The 22,803-nt window shown below is 37.1% G+C and overlaps 1 protein-coding gene across 1 annotated transcript in view; it reads right to left on the bottom strand.

The window, feature by feature from the left end:
- Window positions 1-22,803, bottom strand: part of plpbp (pyridoxal phosphate binding protein) — a 45,140-nt gene that overhangs the window by 5,703 nt on the left and 16,634 nt on the right. The window contains exons 4-5 of the mRNA XM_051924258.1: window positions 22,241-22,316; window positions 1,371-1,508 (exon numbers count right to left, since the gene is read on the bottom strand). Coding sequence (XP_051780218.1) covers window positions 1,371-1,508; window positions 22,241-22,316 — 214 coding nt within the window. The remainder of the gene's footprint in view (window positions 1-1,370; window positions 1,509-22,240; window positions 22,317-22,803) is intronic.

A 22,803-nucleotide genomic window follows, 5' to 3' on the forward strand; every position in this document is an offset into this window, starting at 1 on the left:
GGGTTAGAATGAAATCACAGGGGCCCTTCAGGACTGAAGTTGGGGACCCCAGCACATAAACATACTGCTAAAGTTAAACTGGAGTGGTTTAAACAGAAACATTTAAAAGTCTTAAAATGGCCTAGTCAAAGCTCAGACCTCACTCCATTTAGGAATCTGTGGCTTGACTTGAAAATTGCTGTATACCAGCACAACCCATATAACTTAAAGGAGCTGGAGTGGTTTTGCCTTGAGGTAAATGGTGGCTGAACAAAGTATTGACCGCTGGGTGTGATAGCTATACATACTCAAGTGTTTCAGTTGTTTTTTTTTTGTCTTAATTATTGTTTGTGTCAACAGCAATAAATATTTTGCACCTGCAAAGTGATTGGCATGATGTACAAATCAAATTGTTGTAACAACCCAAAAATCCATTTTTATTCTAGGTTGCAATGCAATAAAGCAGGACAAACACTGAAGGAGGTCAATACTTTTGCAAGACATTGTACAAGTGTATAAAATTATGGATAGAATAAACAGAGTGGAAATAGTTGTTGCCTTAAAATCTTGTCGACATCATAAACATGGAGACACAAATGGTTAACAGAAGAAGCTTCACAAATGTACTTGCTAAGTTAATTTATTATGATAAAGGTTACAATAATCTGCACACTTGTGAAAGAGCTATTAAAACCACTTAAGTACAATTCCAAATACAGTTTATATGCAAACAAACATAACAAACAAAATATACTAAGAAATAATGTTATTTAAAAGCATTAATTTGTAACAGATATTCAAACAACACAACATGGCTACCACATTAACCTGTTAATGTACAGTACATCTGGACAACAGAACCTGAAGGCAGCTTTTAGACAATTACATCAAAGTAGATAAACAGCTGCATGCAATGAAAGCTTTAACGTTTTTCAATAAAGCTCTGGAAAAAAGTAATCAATCTATAACATATTAATAGTCTGTATTAAAGCAAGGACTGATAAATTTCTTAGAACATATCAGGAAAAAGAAATAAAGCCATGACAGATAAATGCTAAACATTAAATACCAATAGCAAGAAGTATAATGTACAGTATGGGCTTTCCAAAAGAAACTAGATACTGTACCAGACTTACAGTAACTCTGGTCTCACTCTAAAACTGTTACAATGCTGCCCACTACTGGCAGATCTTGAGCATTATAAAAATTTGCTCAAATATCCACTAATTTCAGATGTGTAATCCCTATGAATCATCATTATGTACAAAACTACCCACTTTAAAGTATTGAGGAAAATCAAAATTTTTTAAAGATAATGATTTAAATTTTATTTAATAATAAAGCAGTCTACCAGGTCCAAGTGTTTATTATGAAATGAAACTGCCACTTACTGTCCTCTCCACTTGTATTGATTTGGACCATAACCTTTAACCTCTGAGCAGACAATCGTTGCTTTTGCCAAGAGCTGTTTACTCGATCTGCCAGTTTAACAGAATCTACGGTTTCCACCATAAAGATGTTGGGCACACCTGTATAGAAAGAAATATTTTTTAAAAAATAGCGTAAATTTCACATATTAAACAATATTCATTACATTCTGTATCAATTTTGTTCAGTTCAGGGCACCAGGGGCCAGAGTGTGTCCTAGCAACATTGAGAACAAGGAAGAAGCAGGCCCTGAACCTAGTGCCAGGAAAGAGTGGGACAAGCACAAAAACATAATCAAACATACCTGGCTAGTTTAGAGTTGGACACAATTCAGACACAATAAAGTCAGGCTTTTCTAAGGACAAATGGAAGACTGACTAAATATTAAGTAAATTATACTGGTAAAGAGGTAATTTATATATGTAAACATAAACACACAAGCGGAAAACGACTTGAAACCTCAAACTAGAATTACTCAAATGAGGAGCTGGAAAACAAATATACAGCTGCAATTTATGTAACAGATTGAACAGTGTCCTGTCTGAAATCCAAAACATGATAAAAGCACTATTATCATTTACTAACACATGTACATACAACAAGAAATAAACAGCTTCTGATTAATGTCCTCAGTGTCATGGCTTCTGAGGTTTAGTAGTAGTTGCAGTTTATTATTTTAGATATGTACATTTCTCAATTCTTTAATCCTGATCTACAGTTACTTATTTTGAAATAGTATTGCATATATGGGGATCATGAAGTTGCTGGAAAGGGGTGCATGGCACTCTCAATATGTCTGCAAAAGGAGAAAGGTCCAAGTATTTAGAGTACAAGTGTTTCCTGTCTTGCTAGATGGTTTCAAGACATGGACGCCACCCAGTGACCTGAGATGAAGACTGGACTCCTTTGGTACTGTGTCTATTCGGAGAATTCTTGGGTACTGCTGGTTTGACTCTGTGTCGAACAAGCAGTTGCTCACAGAGTCCCAAATGAAGCACATCAACTGCACTGTGAAGGAACGTCAATGACGGCACTACAGCCATGTGGCACGATTCCATGATGGTGATCCGGATCAATGTTGAGGACCTGAGCAGCCTGACAACGACAAGGGGACACTCACGTAATACCTGGGTGCAGAAGATAGATTTCCAGAAATTGGGACTGAACTGCATGTCTGCCTGGGGGTGTTGCCAACAAGGATTCCAAGCTATTTCGTTGTGTGGTGGGCAGAGGTGGGTAGTAACAAGTTACATTTACTCCGTTACATTTATTTGAGTAACTTTTAAAAAAAATTGTACTTCTAAGAGTAGTTTTACTGTACCATACTTTTTACTTTTACTTGAGTACATTTGTGAAGAAGAAACGCTACTGTTACTCCGCTATACTGGCAACACTCGACTCGCTACTTTTTTCCATTTATACATTAGATACGCTATATTTTTGCCAAAGAGAAGTTGCCAGTGGATCTACTGCATGACTGTTTCACCAATCAGACATAGCAACAATAATCACATGACTACATTTCACCAATCAGACGTAGCCATGTAGTCACATGACCACACACAAACTTCCTGTGTCTGCAGCCTGTGAGAGACTTTTAGTCTTGCGGGGCTCCTGTTTACTGCTAAACGGTCACAGCACCACTGCAAGAACCTTGAGAGCCAACTCCTGCTGAAGCTTAACCATCACTTCACTGAGTGAAGAACAAGCACGTTTTAACCAAACATGCACAGAAACAGACAGTTATGGTAAAGTAAGACTTCTTGTACATGCACAAGCTGCCTTGTTCTAATGTTATTTTCCATCAGCTGTACTATTTGGAGGGCAAGTGTGTGACGATGCCGGTCCACTACAGACTCTTCTTTTCTCATTTTCTTTGATTCCCCCTTCTCTTTTTGTGCCAACCGTTATACAGTATATACACTCCCATCTCCGTGGGCCTCAATCACACGCTGCAGAAAGCCAATGAAGCAATTGAGAACGATCGCACTCGCACATGCAGGTGTGACTCGCTCCAACTACCTCATTAACTTCCTGCGGTCGTGCAATTGTGCCTACGGAGAGTGACATGGCTTTATGGATTTGAAACTGGCCTTTTTTTTTTTTTTTTTTTTGAAGCTGCAGACCTTCTTACCAACTGTAGGTATTGCTTCAAAAGCTTTGTTGTGAAAAACTGAGATTTGGAACTTTGTGTTATTTGTGCATCTTTATTTTGTAAAGATGTTATTTATTTTTACTCATTTTTTATTTTATTATTTGGAAATAGCAGAATTTGCACATTATTTTTAATATTTGTGTCTGTCTTATTACAACATTTCTAAAAAATAAATCATTTATTATGTTCAAACAGTTACTCAGTACTTGAGTAGTCTTTTCACCAAATACTTTTTTACTTGAGTAATTTTTTGGATGACTACTTTTTACTTCTGCTTGAGTAATATTACTTTGAAGTAACGCTACTCTTACTTGAGTACAATTTTTGGCTACTCTACCCACCTCTGGTGGTGGGTGAAGCAACACACTAAACCAGGGCATGCTCCCCAACCTGACCTGACATGTTGCATATAACAGTAAACTGTATACATTTTCTGCTATTAAGAATAAGTATCAGTACTATAAACTGCAAGAGTAGTAACAAAAAAGTTAAAACACTAATGTTAATTAGAATGATGCAAAGAACCGATACACAAAAATATAAATTACAGAGCAGACATTTTTCAACTTTTTAAATCGACAGAAAACATAAGGACACAAGTCACATATTTTACAGGAACTTTAAAAAGTTAATTTCAGTTAAACTTCCTCCATTAATTATTTAAAGCTCTGTTTTTCTGTTTTCAGATTACAAACAACATTATTCAAATCACAAATATTTAAAAATCATTTGTTTTTAAGAAACATACCTTCACTGAGAAGGCAGATCATAGAAATCTACTTAGTTAAGGGCTGGACTGATATACTGTACTACATATTACTATGTATCTATGATAATTACAACAAATGAATAAATAACATACATAATATTCAAATCAGAGAAATAGATGAATTGGTACAAAAAACAACATCTAACACTGCAAAAGATATAAAGGCAAATATTTTTTATATTATTCTAAAAGGTTAACACACTTGTGTAGAATTACCCAAATACCAAGAATAACTTCTTAAATATTTTCATCTCAAATATGAATTTGAGTATAGAGCAAAAATAACAATTTTGATTGCAAAAGCATGGTAAGTACCACATTTCTCCTGAAAACTGTAGCAGTGTTTACCACTTTTAAGTGCAGTGAAGTGATGGCACTCCTTCCACAAATGAAGACAATGTTAAATGTATAGACTAAAAAAAATCGTCTCTATAGAATGTAATGTCTTCTGTTGCAGACAAGCAGAAAGACAGACAAATGGAAATAATAACTGATGATCATAAATTATAATTAAAAAAAAAAGTCAACACTGAGGTGAAAAGGTATATTGAAGACGTGTAAAAACAGACTTTGCAATACACGGAAGACTGACCGACATCAAATAAGCTTTTTACATAAAACTAACTAGGAGATTAGGGTTATAAGAGTATTATTTTTGTTTAAGCAATAAATATCTTAAAAAAACTGTCTGTGGTAAGAACAACGTTCATGAAAATATGAAAAAGATTAATGCACTTCAGAATGAATGCAAAGTTTAAGACTATGGTGATTCATTAACAATATTTATAGGGTTAAAATAAAACAAACCCAGAAGCTGAATAAAGTAAGAACAGTTATCTTATCTTTTAAAACAAAATTCTGAAGGATTTTTTTAAATGTTTGTTTTCTATAATGTTTCTCTATCTTATCTAAAGGAACGAGGAAAGGAATTATACAGTGGTGTGAAAAACTATTTGCCCCCTTCCTGATTTCTTATTCTTTTGCATGTTTGTCACACAAAATGTTTCTGATCATCAAACACATTTAACCATTAGTCAAATATAACACAAGTAAACACAAAATGCAGTTTTTAAATGATGGTTTTTATTATTTAGGGAGAAAAAAAATCCAAACCTACATGGCCCTGTGTGAAAAAGTAATTGCCCCCTTGTTAAAAAATAACCTAACTGTGGTGTATCACACCTGAGTTCAATTTCCGTAGCCACCCCCAGGCCTGATTACTGCCACACCTGTTTCAATCAAGAAATCACTTAAATAGGAGCTGCCTGACACAGAGAAGTAGACCAAAAGCACTTCAAAAGCTAGACATCATGCCAAGATCCAAAGAAATTCAGGAACAAATGAGAACAGAAGTAATTGAGATCTATCAGTCTGGTAAAGGTTATAAAGCCATTTCTAAAGCTTTGGGACTCCAGCGAACCACAGTGAGAGCCATTATCCACAAATGGCAAAAACATGGAACAGTGGTGAACCTTCCCAGGAGTGGCCGGCCGACCAAAATTACCCCAAGAGCGCAGAGACGACTCATCCGAGAGGTCACAAAAGACCCCAGGACAACGTCTAAAGAACTGCAGGCCTCACTTGCCTCAACTAAGGTCAGTGTTCACGACTCCACCATAAGAAAGAGACTGGGCAAAAACGGCCTGCATGGCAGATGTCCAAGACGCAAACCACTGTTAAGCAAAAAGAACATTAGGGCTCGTCTCAATTTTGCTAAGAAACATCTCAATGATTGCCAAGACTTTTGGGAAAATACCTTGTGGACTGATGAGTCAAAAGTTGAACTTTTTGGAAGGCAAATGTCCCGTTACATCTGGCGTAAAAGGAACACAGCATTTCAGAAAAAGAACATCATACCAACAGTAAAATATGGTGGTGGTAGTGTGATGGTCTGGGGTTGTTTTGCTGCTTCAGGACCTGGAAGGCTTGCTGTGATAGATGGAACCATGAATTCTACTGTCTACCAAAAAATCCTGAAGGAGAATGTCCGGCCATCTGTTCGTCAACTCAAGCTGAAGCGATCTTGGGTGCTGCAACAGGACAATGACCCAAAACACACCAGCAAATCCACCTCTGAATGGCTGAAGAAAAACAAAATGAAGACTTTGGAGTGGCCTAGTCAAAGTCCTGACCTGAATCCAATTGAGATGCTATGGCATGACCTTAAAAAGGCGGTTCATGCTAGAAAACCCTCAAATAAAGCTGAATTACAACAATTTTGCAAAGATGAGTGGGCCAAAATTCCTCCAGAGCGCTGTAAAAGACTCATTGCAAGTTATCGCAAACGCTTGATTGCAGTTATTGCTGCTAAGGGTGGCCCAACCAGTTATTAGGTTCAGGGGGCAATTACTTTTTCACACAGGGCCATGTAGGTTTGGATTTTTTTTTCTCCCTAAATAATAAAAACCACCATTTACAAACTGCATTTTGTGTTTACTTGTGTTATATTTGACTAATGGTTAAATGTGTTTGATGATCAGAAACATTTTGTGTGACAAACATCAGGAAGGGGGCAAATAGTTTTTCACACCACTGTATAAGCATCACTTTTTAAGCATAGAGTGAAAAAATATGTACCCAGTAATTACATTATTCTTAAGAAAAACCTCATAGCTGCACTACACTATAATGTTTCAGCATTTCTCAGACGCTACAATTTATCGGCAAAGCTCCAGACCTGCTCTCTGTCACGGTCTGAAGAAACCAACAATAGTAACTTTGAATCTCTAACATAGATTTTAACTCAACATTGGGTACTTCTTCCAAAAATGTTATGTTTAAGAAATCGGAACTACACTTAGTTGTTGGTTGTGGAGGGTTTGTGACTAACAAGAGGACATGACTAGGATGACTCCAGTATCCACAATTTCACTAAATCTTTTCTTATCTAGCTTTTCTCACATTTTGAAGGCATGAGGTCGTAGTTCAATACAATAGATTACAAAAGCTAGAGGGTTCTCCTTTTTCCTTTTATATTGGTATCAAGTACAAATCTAAAAAATGCAAAAAAAGTTAAATTACTAATAACACAAAAGAACATAGACTAGCAGATGAATCTTTCTTTTCAGTAAATGCAAGAAGAGATTAAGATATGACAAAACAAATACTGTTAAGTAGTCTCAGGTACAGGCACTTATTGGACACTTTCAGGACTCCAATAAGATAAGCCCTACCACTTCATGTCAAGAGGGGACACAATTGCTAAGGTCTTCAGCCCTTTCCTCCACCATTCTAAATAGCACCTGTAAGCCGCCTAAGGTCTCTTCCTTTCCTTTCACAGAAATCCTGTCTTTTCTGGGATGTATGCTACATAAGATGACCATCTGTTGGAAATGTTTTTTCATTCTTGGACCAGAGAGGACAGGGGACAGAGTTTCTAATCTGTGCACTACTTGAGCTTAATAATGTATGCCAAGTGGCCGAGATCACTTAGTTTTTGAGTTTTGATCTTGCTACTAATTTTTTGATTTTCTTTCAATTAAATGGTGTTTGAACAGAGCATATGGAGCAAGTTGCCAAGTATTCGAGAGGAAAGTAGAACCACTGAAACTTTTGATTCTCAACTATGTATTTTTAAAATCTCATGTTCCCAAGAGAAGCAGAATGTAACACTAAGGATGCCCCAGTTGAGTCCACAAGAATCCTCAAGTGCTATACTTATGTAATTAAGAGGCACAGACTTTAGTTCCTTATTATTGTTCCTCTCTTGTTGTTCAGTACATAGCAAACCAATATATACAGTCATATGAAAAAGTTTGGGAACCCCTCTTAATTCTTTGGATTTTTGTTTATCATTGGCTGAGCTTTCAAAGTAGCAACTTCCTTTTAATATAGGACATGCCTTATGGAAACAGTAGTATTTCAGCAGTGACATTAAATTTATTGGATTAACACAAAATATGCAATATGCATCATAACAAAATTAGACAGGTGCATAAATTTGGGCACCCCAACAAAGATATTACATCAATACTTAGTTGAGCCTCCTTTTGCAAATATAACAGCCTCTAGACACCTCCTATAGCCTTTGATGAGTGTCTGGATTCTGGATGGAGGTATTTTTGACCATTCTTCCATACAAAATCTCTCCAGTTCAGTTAAATTTGATGGCTGCCGAGCATGGACAGCCTGCTTCAAATCATCCCATAGATTTTCGATGATATTCACGTCAGGGGACTGTGACGGCCATTCCAGAACATTGTACTTCTCCCTCTGCATGAATGCCTGTGTAGATTTTGAACTGTGTTTTGGGTCATTGTCTTGTTGGAATATCTAAACCCTGCGTAACTTCAACTTTGTGACTGATGCTTGAACATTATCCTGAAGAATTTGTTGATATTGGGAGTACTAGGGTGTTGTACCGTGTTAGCCATTATGAATGTAGAGAAAAGCCAAGCAAAATGACACCTTTTATTGGCTAACTAAAAAGATTACAATATGCAAGCTTTCGAGGCAACTCAGGCCCCTTCTTCAGGCAAGATGTAATCGGTTACATCTTGCCTGAAGAAGGGGCCTGAGCTGCCTCGAAAGCTTGCATATTGTAATCTTTTTAGTTAGCCAATAAAAGGTGTCATTTTGCTTGGCTTTTCTCTTGATATTGGGAAGAATTCATCCGACCCTCAACTTTAACAAGGGCCCCAGTCCCTGAACTAGACACTCAGCCCCAAAGCATGATGGAACCTCCACCAAATTTGACAGTAGGTAGCAGGTGTTTTCTTGGAATGCGGTGTTCTTTTTCCGCCATGCAAAGCACTTTTTGTTATGACCAAATAACTAAATTTTTGTCTCATCAGTCCAAAGCACTTTGTTCCAAAATGAATGTGGCTTGTCTAAATGAGCATTTGCATACAACAAGCGACTTTGTTTATGGCGTGAGTGCAGAAAGGGCTTTTTTCTCATCAGCCTGCCATACAGATGTTCTTTGTGCAAATTGAGCTAAATTGTAGAACGATGCACAGATACACCATCGGCAGCAAGATGTTCTTGCAGGTCTTTGGAGGTGATCTGTGGGTTGTCTGTAACCATTCTCACAATCCTGCGCATATGCCGCTCCTGTATTTTTCTTGGACTGCCAGACTGGGGTTTAAGAGTAACTGTGCCTGTGGCCTTCCATTTCCTGATTACATTCCTTACAGTTGAAACTGACAGTTTAAATCTCTGAGATAGCTTTTTGTAGCCTTCCCCTAAACCATGATACTGAACAATCTTTGTTTTCAGATCTTTGGAGAGTTGCTTTGAAGATCCCATGCTGTCACTCTTCAGAGGAGAGTCAAAGGGAAGCACAACTTGCAATTGACCACCTTAAATACTTTTTCTCATGATTGGTCTATGAAGTTCAAGGCTTAACGAGCTAATCCAACCAATTTGGTGTTGCAAGTAATCAGTATTGAGCAATTACATGCATTCAAATCAGCAAAATTATAAGAGTACCCAAATTTTTGCACAGACAGTTTTTCACATTTGATTTAATTTCATACAACTAAATACTGCTTCACTAAAAATCTTTGTTCGGAAAAACCCTAGTACTCAGATGTTCCTAGGAAATGAAAGACATACTACTGTTATCTTTCTTGTTGAAAGTAAATTATTATGCAGGCTGAGAGGGGTTCCCAAACTTTTTCATATGACTGTATACAGTTGTTTGAGCATTAGTTGTGTTCTGTGTTTAAAAATCCTTGTAGCACTCACTGTGATTCCTGTTAAACTGACTCTCTCTGCCATTTTTATACTTGCTCATACTGAGGGTTTTGTTAAAGTGACCCCATCTATATTTGCTCATATTTGGACCTGCATCCATATTGCAAAAAGTGTGCAGAAACCCTTGCAGCACACACTGTGTCCTGAGCAAAAGTTTTGACACTGAATTGCTGAGGGTTTTGTTAAAGTGACCCATCTGCCACAAACTAATGAAGGTGCGGTGTCAACTCCTGATGTGGTAATTTCAGACAAAGACATTGCAGAGGCTGGTCCATCAGGGGAAATCTCTTCAGCACACACTCTGCCAATTGATAAATCTAAGCACCGCTTATCCGGCATAAACAAACAATGGTTTAAAGATTTTGATTGGCTAATGGTCAAAGAAAATGGTATGTGGTGCTCATTGTGCATGAAATATTCAAACAAACACCCCCCGCCCCAAGGAGGGAGTTACCTTGGGAAAACGTGCCATGCACAAGAATTCGAAAAGAAAGCTTGAGGGACCATGAAAAAAGTAAAACGCACAGTCTTCTGCTGACCTTTTAGGAAAGTGTGTACTAGAACAAACTGGAATCAGTCAAATTGAAAGATCTGTATCTGTGTTAAATAACTTACAGAGAGATGCCTTTGTGGGAGCTTTAAGATCTATGCATTGGTTGGCAAAAAATGAGTTGCCACATACAACGTTGTTTGAAAAGCTGTTGGGACACTGTAAAGAAATGGCTTGTTCCTTTATACAACATCTCAGTGTTGGTAAAAATGCACATTACATCTCTGAAAGAATAATGCAAGAGCTGCTGGATGTCTTAGCATCAGAAATAAAATCTAACATACTGAAAAATATACATGCTGAAATTTTTTTCAGTATTCGGTGTGATGAAACCACAGACATCTCAGTTGTGAAACAATTAATTATTTACATTAAATATGTTTGCCAGGTCACTAAAGAGGTCAGAATTAGTTTTGTATCAACCCACAATACGATTGATGGCAAAGTGGAGACTATAACCAACACACTGAGTAAGACTATGGACACTCTAGGCTTGAAAACTGCTAATCTGGTTGGACTAGGGTCAGATGGAGCAGCTGTTATGATTGGGAAACAGAAAGGTGTGGCAAAACTGCTTACAGATAAAACATCTGGACTCTTGGTCAACTGCCACTGTGTAAACCACTGATTGGCCCTTGCCAAGTGCCCAAGCAGCAGCTGCTGTACCTTATTTAACAAAACTGAACGACATCTTAAGGCAACTGTTTTATTTCTTCCAAAATTCTTCAGTTAGGATGGCTGGTTTAACGGAAATTCAAAATATTCTGAACATTCCCCAGATTAAGCTGAAAATGGCCAGTGACACTAGATGGCTGTCTCATGACTTTGCAGTATAGTCACTACGACAGTGTATGAGGAGAGTCATAGCTGCACTGGAAAGAGTGGCCACTGAACGAAATGACATCACAGCTGAAGGATTATGCAGATGTATTAAAACGTACAATTTTGTTTCCTCTCTGATGATGCTTTCAAACGTATTACCTTTGTTGTCCAACTTATCTAAGGCTTGGCAAAGGCATCGAAATTGAGCCAATTTTGCTTGTCACAAAATTGTCATTCATGGTGTTGAAAGACACTCCTGGGAAATATTTTCAAAGCCTTCTTCATTGTCTGGCAGAAGAATGGTCAGATCTCTGCATTGTTTATACACAGAGTGATGTCATTCAAAACTGCAATATATGATAAATACCTAGAGACAGTTGTCAAGCATCTAGATGCAAGATTCCCTGACATGCCAATTATTTCCACCTTTTGAAAAGTTTTCAATGCAGAAACTCACAATTCAAGTGAGTTTGCTGAAATTCTTTTTGATCATTACTCCAAAAATGGTAGCCCTCCAATTTTAAAATATGAAAGTAGCAGGCAAGAATGGACAGTTGCATCAAAAATGATCAGAAGTCAATCATACAAAGACTTCAGTCCAAAACAGATTTTATTAAAAATGGCAACGACATCAGTGCTCAAAGAGTCGTTTCCATATCTGAACTCTTTGGAGGGCCCAGATCATGGGGACTTTGATTATGGGAAAGCTGCAGACAACTGGGCCTCTAGGAAGAAAAGAAGAATAAATATGTAACTGAAGACACCTTCTGTATATGCAAGTTGGCTTTGAGGAATATTTTAAATTTTTCTTCATTAGGTTTCCCATAGTTTTCTTCCCAACAGCGACAATACTTGTGCCTCTTGGTTTATGTCATAACAATTGTATTGGGTATATATAAACACAGTATGTATATATCCAACCATCCATCCATTATCCAACCCGCTGAATCCGAACACAGGGTCACGGGGGTCTGCTGGAGCCAATACCAGCCAACACAGGGCACAAGGCAGGAACCAATCCCGGGCAGGGTGCCAACCCACCGCAGGACACACACAAACACACCAAGCACACACTAGGGCCAATTTAGAATCGCCAATCCACCTAACCTGCATGTCTTTGGACTGTGAGAGGAAACCGGAGCGCCCGGAGGAAACCCACGCAGACACGGGGAGAACATGCAAACTCCATGCAGGGAGGACCCAGGAAGCGAACCCAGGTCCCCAGGTCTCCCAACTGCGAGGCAGCAGCGCTACCCACTGCACCACCGTGCCGCCCATATATATATATATATATATATATATATATATATATATATATATATATATACATATACATATACATATATATATATATATATATATATATATATATATATATATATATATATATATATATATATATATATATATATATATATACACATACATACAGTATAAAGTCTTTGCTTGGATTTTACATGTGCCTCTGTGTCAGTCTGGGCGCTATATCACAATGTCGTTTATCACAATATATACATACATACATACATACATATATGTATATACAGTGCATCCAGAAAGTTTTCACAGCGCATCACTTTTTCCACATTTTGTTATGTTACAGCCCTATTCCAAAATGGATTAAATTCATTTTTTACCTCAGAATTCTACACACAACACCCCATAATGACAACGTGAAAAAAGTTTACTTCAGGTTTTTGCAAATTTATTAAAAATAAAAAAATTGAGAAAGCACATGTGCATAAATATTCACAGCCTTTGCCATGAAGCTCAAAATTGAGCTCAGGTGCATCCTGTTTCCTCTGATCATCCTTGAGATGTTTCTGCAGCTTAATTGGAGTCCAGCTGTGGTAAATTCAGTTGATTGGACATGATTTGGAAAGGCACACACCTGTCTATATAAAGGTCCCACAGTTGACAGTTCATGTCAGAGCACAAACCAAGCATGAAGTCAAAGGAATTGTCTGTAGACCTCCGAGACAGGATTGTCTCGAGGCACAAATCTGGGGAAGCAAATTTCTGCTGCTCTGAAGGTCCCAATGAGCACAGTGGCCTCTATCATCCGTAAGTGGAAGAAGTTCGAAACCACCAGGACTCTTCCTAGAGCTGGCTGGCCATCTAAACTGAGCGATCGGGGAGAAGGGCCTTAGTCAGGGAGGTGACCAAGAACCCGATGGTCACTCTGTCAGAGCTCCAGAGGTCCTCTGTGGAGAACCTTCCAGAAGGACAACCATCTCTGCAGCAATCCACCAATCAGGCCTATATGGCAGAGTGGCCAGACAGAAGCCACTCCTTAGTAAAAGGCACATGGCAGCCCACCTGGAGTTTGCCAAAAGGCACCTGACGGACTCTCAGACCATGAGAAAGAAAATTCTCTGGTCTGATGAGACAAAGAGTGAACTCTTTGGTGTGAATGCCAGACGTCACGTTTGGAGGAAACCAGGCACTGCTCATCACCAGGCCAATACCATTCCTACACTGAAGCATGGTGGTGGCAGCATCATGCTGTGGGGATGTTTTTCAGCGGCAGGGACTGGGAGACTAGTCAGGATAAAGGGAAAGATGACTGCAGCAATGTACAGAGACATCCTGGATGAAAACCTGCTCCAGAGCGCTCTTGACCTCAGACTGAGGCGACAGTTCATCTTTCAGCAGGACAACGACCCTAAGCACACAGCCAAGATATCAAAGGAGTGGCTTCAGGACAACTCTGTGAATGTCCTTGAGTGGCTCAGCCAGAGCCCAGACTTGAATTCGATTGAACATCTCTGGAGAGATCTTAAAATGGCTGTACACCGACGCTTCCCATCCAACCTGATGGAACTTGAGAGGTGCTGCAAAGAGGAATGGGTGAACTTGGCCAAGGATAGGTGTGCCAAGCTTGTGGCATCATATTCAAAAAGACTTGAGGCTGTAATTGCTGCCAAAGGTGCATCGACAAAGTATTGAGCAAAGGCTGTGAATACTTATGTACATGTGATTTCTCAGTTTTTTTATTTTTAATAAATTTGCAAATATCTCAAGTAAACTTTTTTCACGTTGTCATTATGGGGTGTTGTGTGTAGAATTCTGAGGAAAAAAATGAATTTAATCCATTTTGGAATACGGCTGTAACATAACAAAATGTGGAAAAAGTGATTCGCTGTGAATACTTTCCGGATGCACTGTATGTACACATACATACATACATACATACATTATATATATATATATATATATATATATATATATATGGTTGAAATAGTTTACTGTCAAATAAATGCAAAGAGTACGTGACACGTGTTTCGCCCTCATTCTGGGCTCACCAGGCATACACACTCCACTGCACTCCCTCTCGGGAATCGAACCTCGGACGTCAGCGCCAGAGGCGATGCCCCTAACGTTGCGCCACGGCGTGTGGTTCGTTTATTTGACAGCATGTAGATCGGGGTAATTACATTCACGGCATTCGTAGTCTGTGTCACAATCTGATTGTATGGGTGGTTACCTACCAGGTAACGCTTGTGGTTGGCCAGCAATCTGCTAACATCCGCCACGGTGCCCTCAGTTTGTGAGGATATATATACATTATATATATATATATATATATATATATATATATATATATATATTGTAAACGTTTACTAACCAATTGGAGGGAGAATGCAATCCCCGCATTTCAAGTCAGTATTTGTGGTAACAGTGGACAAAAGTATTCATTTGTGAAACACATAAAACATGAAGGATGCTCCTAGAAGCAATGATACATACCACTATATCTGTTTGTCAATAATACTTATTATAAGGTTAAGGGCAAAAAGACGTGCTGCACTTTGACAAAATTATTTGAATTTCAAAATGTCATGTCAGATATTACATAAAAAATGCATAAATAAATAAAGCTCTGGTGGAAGCATGCCACAGCAATCTAAAGCTAAGAATCACTGAAGATTTTCAAAAAGAAAATGGTACTAATGTCTTTAAAAATGTTACTGTAGTTGTTTATTTTTCCTGGTAAATTGACTAGGCCAAACCTTAAACAACATTACTGTATCATTCTGTGTTAAGAACTGCTTCACAAATTCATTTCTACCCAGAAGCAGTAGTCTTTGCAAATCCTCTTCAAAATCTGAGCATATGATGTTGCTGAAAATCTCTAAAGAACCCCAAGGTTAATACCAGGTAAATGTAAGCACCTCTCACTACGGATAATGTTAAGTGTTCACATATAGTTATTATCAAGAAAACTGTACACAAACAAAACAAAGGATTTTAACTAAAATTTAAGAGAAATGTGTATATATGAAAACTACCAAGAATCACAGAAAGGAAGTAATTTTGAATCGAATGCAAGATTATATATAAAGATAAATAGAATTTTGGCAATATTAAAATGTACATTACAATGTATGAAGTTTTGTAACATAAAATAAGGAGAAAATTTCCTATTAACTTACCCATGTAAATATAACATTTTACCAGATTTTACAATTAACTTATATATTGTATTTCATTATGTTACTGCTTAGAGCAGTATTGGAGAGAATTTGGTATTTCAACAAAATATTATTATCTAAACAACTGCTAACTTTGAATTAATTGTTATTATTGGAATTATACAATACTGTCAAATGTTCTTGTAATTAATTTTGCTATTTATTACAAGTAGTGTGGGACAACACATTGAATTTTTGATTCGATACTTAAGCAAAATCAATATGGAAAAGCCTATATTGCAACGTTCAGCACTTCCATTTGATTTTCCTCATCTAGTTCTGAACATTAAATAAAATCTGCAAACTCTCCACAGCTCTTATTGAGCATGTTTATGTCAACTCCTTTTATGTAGCCTGAATATGTTGAACATGAGAAAGAAAAAAAAAAAGAGTAAGCGTCAGAACAGGTAGGTTTAGTTCTGTTGTTTGCAATTGGTTCAGTTTGTCCAGGATCACAGTTCAAGTAGTATAGCATCTAAACATAAAATATGTTACTGCATATGAAAAGGACATTCAGGCACATGCAATGCCTGCAGTGTGCTCTTCCTGCCTTCCTGGCAGGACAGGTCAGTGCTAAGCAAAGTTCCATAAGATGTCTGCTTTTCTGTTGCATGGCATATGAACAGAAAAGCAAGGTGGGGTAAGTGACTACCAAATTGTAAAACACTCTCTTGCGTACTTAATTTGCACACAGAAAATATTCATACATTGTCAGTGTTCAGATAATATTAGCCAATATTAGTTCACAACATAATAAAAGTGAGATATCCGCCCTCATCTGTCCATTTCACACGCTCTCTGCTACTAAAACGTACCAAGCAGGTTTTTTTTTTCTGCAATGTTTGTGCATCAGTTACTGGGCAAACGGCATTACTGGCCACTTTATTTTCATTCTGAATTTGTATTTTTGTTTAGCAAAAGCTTCCTAATGACCATGAGAAAGTCTGTCCCGAATGTCTAAATTACAGTGTTGTTTTGTCTCATCCCATTTGTATTTGTTTTTTCCTTGTTTATTTACTGCACTTTGCATCTTGCTGGTTTAAGAAATAGCAGTTTGCCACCATGCAATGTTTAACTAATAATGTTTCCAAGTTGTGTGCATCAAATATCAGACTAAGCATATACAGAGTTAAAACAGCAAAACTATTCTAAAAGATTAGCTAATGTCTATGTTATGTTTATCATGTTTGTCCATAGTTACATATTACTAGCAAGTGTTTAATCAAATCTAAAAATATGGTATGTGGCAGCGTTTCAGGGGCCACTTTTCTTCACATGCCTTTGTAGTTAAATGCAAATTATTTTACTATAAGTTCTGCTAATTTTTAGACTTGTTTTGTAATTATGTTTCAAGAACTGGCTAAAAACTTTTTAAAAAACTGTTTTAACTTGAGCTGTCAAAAGCACTGTAAAGATATTGTATTTTATCATCATTTGCTGTAGTTTAACTGTTCTATTTCATTATTTACTTTAGACAACACATGCAAATAAATTACAGACTGAAGAAAGATTTTTTTTTATAATTAGAAAATAGGAAATAAAAGGATTACATACAGTATACTGTCATTCTATTTTGTGACTCTGACTGGGGTCAGAAAGAGAACACATATGCAAATACATAATTGAGAACCACTGCAAATGATGTAACTCATGAAAAAAATATGTACAATACATACATTTACATATATTATGATCTGTGATTTGTGAAGTAATGAACTAAGAGCTTTGTTTTTCCTTTCATAAAACAATCAAAAAGAGACCAGAGAGACAGCAATGTTTACTGACTGGCAGACACCGATGCTAGCAAGGGAGGCACCATACATAACATGAAAACTCCAAAATAACTGGAGAAGACATAAAATAAAAATGGTTGGAAAAAACAGGCTATTTGAGATGCTTCTTTGAGGCAAGGCTATGGTGGAAAAAACATGCTATTTGAGATGCTTTTTTGAGGCATAGCTATTTATGAAATTGTTAAATTCTAGGAAGAAAAATTTTATTTGCCAATATTTCAGATTATTATCGTGAGAGAATATACCAGGTTTACGGTATATTATCTTTGTCTGAGAAATTTCCAAAGACATTGGGCCTCAGTTACAATGCCGCTGGTTAATTGAATTTACCAAACATATTATGTAGTGCTGGGCGGTATACCGGTTCAAACCGAAAACCGTTTTTTATTTTTTTTATGATATGGATTTTTCTTATACCGCAACACCGGTTTAAATTGCCTAAACGACGTTCGGAACGTGGCGCAGCAGGAAACTGTTCACGTGGGGACCTTTTTCACTGCTACACCGCTAAACACAGATTTGTTGCACTAGGGCTCTTTTTCACTGCTACACCACCAAATAGTGGCCAGTAGCATAGGTATGCTGCACGGTGAAAATGGACAGAGAGTATTCTGAAACTGAAGCTGACGATAAAGTTAAACATAATGACACAGAAGAAGTTTTGCCGAAAAAAAAGGAATCATGTCCGTTTCCTGGAGATACTTTGGTTTTAAAAGGTCAGATGTGTAAATACTGTTTCTATACTACTGGATAACACTGCAAGCCAAGTTGTACTTGTTTTTGTACTTGCAAGTGTATGTTTTACTTGTATTGATCCTGCGATGTGCTGGCGACTCGTTCAGAAATGGGCGCAACTCTGAATTGATGGCATAATTAAACATGTATAACGAAGATATTTTTAAAGTTCTGAACACTCCGTCGGCTAAGTTAATAACTAGTTTCAATTTCACAAAGACGTTTATCTGTGCGGTGATTGCAGCAGGCGCCTGCTGTTAGTGCGGAGGAAGTCAGTTTAAGAAGTGTAGTGATTAACGACTGGGTCGGGGAACACCTAACACAAAGTATTTGATGTGCTGCATTAACTTGTGACGGGGTTTGAGAAAATCTAGTAAATTAAACATTGATTTTAGGATGAAGTTTAGTTTACAACATTCTACTTTAATTATAAAATAAACTATGAGAATAAAGTGGAAATGTCGACTTTAATCTTGACATAGTCAACATGTCGAATTTATTCTCGACATATAGTTTGTTTTTTTCTTCCGTGTCCATATTTTTTTGTTCTTCACAGTGGCCCTAATGCGCTTCCATAGGGCTATACCACAAACAGCATTATAAATGCAAGTTGCAGTTTTTATTATTTATGTATGTAGCTTAGCTTGAAGCAAGGTCCACATTAATGCAGTTTGCCTAAATGATGGTACAGTTGGTAAGATGTCATCACCAAGTTGCACTTGTTTTAGTTTATTTTAATTTGGTGAATACTGTGTAATGCACCTGGGCTTGAAGCCTTGAAGTAATGGTGCAGCTATCAGTAATACTATTATGTATTTTATTGTTGTTATTTATTAGTTTAAATATTATGCATAATGATGGTAAAATTGTTTAAAATGTCACTTAAACGTGTCAGTGGACAGAGATTGTTAGCATTAACAGAAAGTGTACTTGGTTTACAAAAAATATTTACTATTTATTCCTTTTCTAAGACGTGTTCAGTGCAATCCAACTTTTGACAAACACCTCTGGATATTTTACTAAGTCTAAATGCCTCTATGGATGGTTGAAAATATGTTGTCAAAATCATAGTTTAAGCTTTTGCAAAATTTATTCAATTAAAGGTTCTTTATTTTGACTGCATCTGTCATGCAATGTGATTCCTTCTCTTTAGTGCCACCCCCTTAAAAACTATCACTTTATGGGGCCATGCAAACCTGGATTAATACTTGTGTGCACATTAAAATGTCTTTTTGTACGATGTACAATTCCCATAACAGTCTAATAAGTTATTCTTAGCCAGTCTACTGCAGTAATTGCAGTGGAAAATGTGGTTAACATCCACTCGTGCATGGGGAAAAAAATACCGTCTAATACCGTGAAACCGGCAGAATTTAGAAAAATACCGTGATATAGAATTTTGGTCATACCGCCCACCTCTAATATTATGTAACAAACTCAATACATTTTTGTATACTTTTTTTTTTTTTTTTTAAACAAAAGGCTAATATTAGTTCACTGGAGCTCCTTACTTTTAAATATTCTACATTCAAATGCACATGGCTAAAACATTCCTGCTACTGATCAATTCCTGCTTTTCCTAGGGACTGGCCATAGCTTCTGTTGACAGCCACTGCAAAACTTTTAGAGGAAACCACATTGTTTTAAACTGAAACAGTTGATCAGTAACAATAATATGAATTTTGGAGTTTTTACTGTTATGATTACTATTATTATATTTATGTCTTTTACTCAATCCTTACAGATCGGGTGTAAATTTATGGTATTTGTAAAAGATAGCTTTGTTTTCAGTTTTATGCTGTCAAGTCACTTTTACGTTCTCCCTCCCCATATCTGACGCTAACTAACAGCTTCAACAAAAATTTACACCCGATCTGACACTGTTCATTTTCAAATAATATTGCATTAGTGCAACAATGTTTACTGACTGGTACTATTCAGGTCATCAAATGATTTCTTAAAAAATGTCACATACATTTGTCTTTCTTTTTTTGCCCGGTGCTGCGTTCACATCATGGACCAGAAGGCGTAAGCTTATTCAGTACGAGCAGGAATACGCGACTGGTTGGTTGCTGTGTGCTACAACATGCTTGACCTGGCGGCGATCAACGCACATGTAATGTGTAAGGCATGCATGGGTCCACTGAGAAAAGAAGAGTATCCTTGGCTCACCTTGCAGAGGAACTTCGTTGTCGCTTCTTACAAGAAAAGTCGATGGAAAAAAGAAAAAGAGGATGCAACATCGACAAGCTTCTGTTCCAAGACCACCGCTTCGCCCAGGAAAGCAAACTCAGTCAGTGTCAGGCACCCCATCAATGTAATAGGAATCACAGCATAGAGTGGTGTGTACATTGCAACAGGAACAAATGTCATAAATGTAGGAAGGACGGTCCTTGGGTGTGTGGGAACTGTTAACATTTGAATTTGATGATTGTATATAGCTTGGAACTGACCTCTCTGTACTATTCTTTCCTCTGCATGTCCTGGAGTACAAAAGAAACACCACCATGCACCAAAATGAGGAAGACTGGGCAAGATCGGAAAAAATGTTTTCCCAAAATGTACTATACAGCTCATAACATGAAATATACCTATGTCTCTGTTTTTTGTCAGTGTGGCTTTGATATCATGGACCAAAAGGAGCACACTAATTCAGCATGAGCAGGAACACTCAGTTAAACTGATTAAAAAAAAATTACATTGACAAAAAGATACCAGGAAGGCCTGATTCACCAGCGTTTGTTAGGGTTTATCCCTCCAGATCAGAGAATTTCCAGTTCCATTGTCTCAAAACACCACTCACATCTACAGTTATTCCCAGTTTCAAATAAAAACTAACAGCGTCGGATCTCTAGGGTAGTATGTATTGTGATCGTGACTGACAGAATAAAAGGGGGGGGGGATTAACTTTTACAAGTACTATAAATTTACACTAGCGGTTACAGACGGAAATCAAATGTATGTTTTTATTGTATAATATTAACAATAAGAGCAGCTCTCTACTCAAAACAGTAAATCTGTGAGGCAGTCAGGATTGAACCGGGGGACTCTTGATTACAAGTCAGCAGTTCTTACTGCTGCACCACGGAAGCTGTTGTATTATCCTTGTAACTTTTGTGAAAGTGTTTATTTGATCTTTGGACTTCAGGCTTCACACATTATACAGTTTATGTCTACATTTTGTCATTTATTACTAAAATATGAAAAATGTTTCTGTTTTAAAGATGTGTTTACATAGATTGTTGTAGACACGGAACACACATGAAATGCATGTGTTCCAAATAACGATATATTATTTCCTTATACAACTCTAGGTACTTGACTCCCAGATAATCAAGGCTTAAGCTGGGAGAAATTTGTGCCCTTTCTGTGGCAGTGCGGGGATGGAATAGTAGGCTGCTTGGTTCTTGTCTAGATTGGCACATTTACAAGACAAAAAACCCTGACAGAGAGGTGTGAAGGGATTTAAGGTGGGCCGGGTTTACAAGTTTTTTCGTAGGGTTTGGTAATTCTAGTGTTAAAAATGCCAGTATGTCAGTCATAACATTTAAAGCAGAACTGTTTCATGGCCTTCCTTTCACTGCCTTTCTTACATCTTAATAATTCTTCATGAACCTTAGGGAACTTTATTTAACTTGAATGTTGTACTTAAAGCCCAAGATTCATCAAAGAAGAGAAATTAGCAGCCCAGACAGAATAGGCAAATGTGACTATGTTTTCACAATAAAATCTTTAAAGTTAGACAGACTAGTCTTGTATAAAATAAGAAAATTTATTGTTATTGACATCCAAAACATTTATGTGAGAAAAACAAATAAATGACATTTGTTTTCTTACCCATTAATTTGTTAACATTATTCTTCTGGAGGTGTCCAATAAAATGCCATTTAATCTCTGGGCAAGAGGAAAGAATCTGAAAAGAAAAAAAAAAATAAGGGTAGGGTATCCCCACTGTACCACATACTGTAGATAAAAACTCATTATTACTTCATAACCCTAGCTTTATTGGAAACAAAATATTTTAAGCAAAGATTCTACAGATAACAGCCACAAGTCCAGAGATAGAACTCTGTCTGCCTGTGAAGCCCCTTCCCTCTCAGCATTTACAATCCGCTTAAACAGATCTTTTTTCTACTGTTTTCTACAAAGATATTTGTATTTTATATGAGCCACCATTTATTTTAACTATCATTAAAGGTTCTGTCTGATGTAATTACACCTGGGCCACTTATAGTAAGAATTCTTTGGACTGTTAAACTTAATAGACCTTATGGAACTATCTAATTAATTATACACAATTAGCACCCACTACTCCAGGATTTCTACTGAGTTGCCTATCTGTTCTAGATAGTCAGTGTTTGTTCTACCATTACCATGATAGACTCCACTTATGTCAGCAA

The sequence above is a fragment of the Erpetoichthys calabaricus genome, chromosome 1 (genome assembly GCF_900747795.2).
Source record: "Erpetoichthys calabaricus chromosome 1, fErpCal1.3, whole genome shotgun sequence".
Lineage (NCBI taxonomy): Eukaryota > Metazoa > Chordata > Cladistia > Polypteriformes > Polypteridae > Erpetoichthys > Erpetoichthys calabaricus.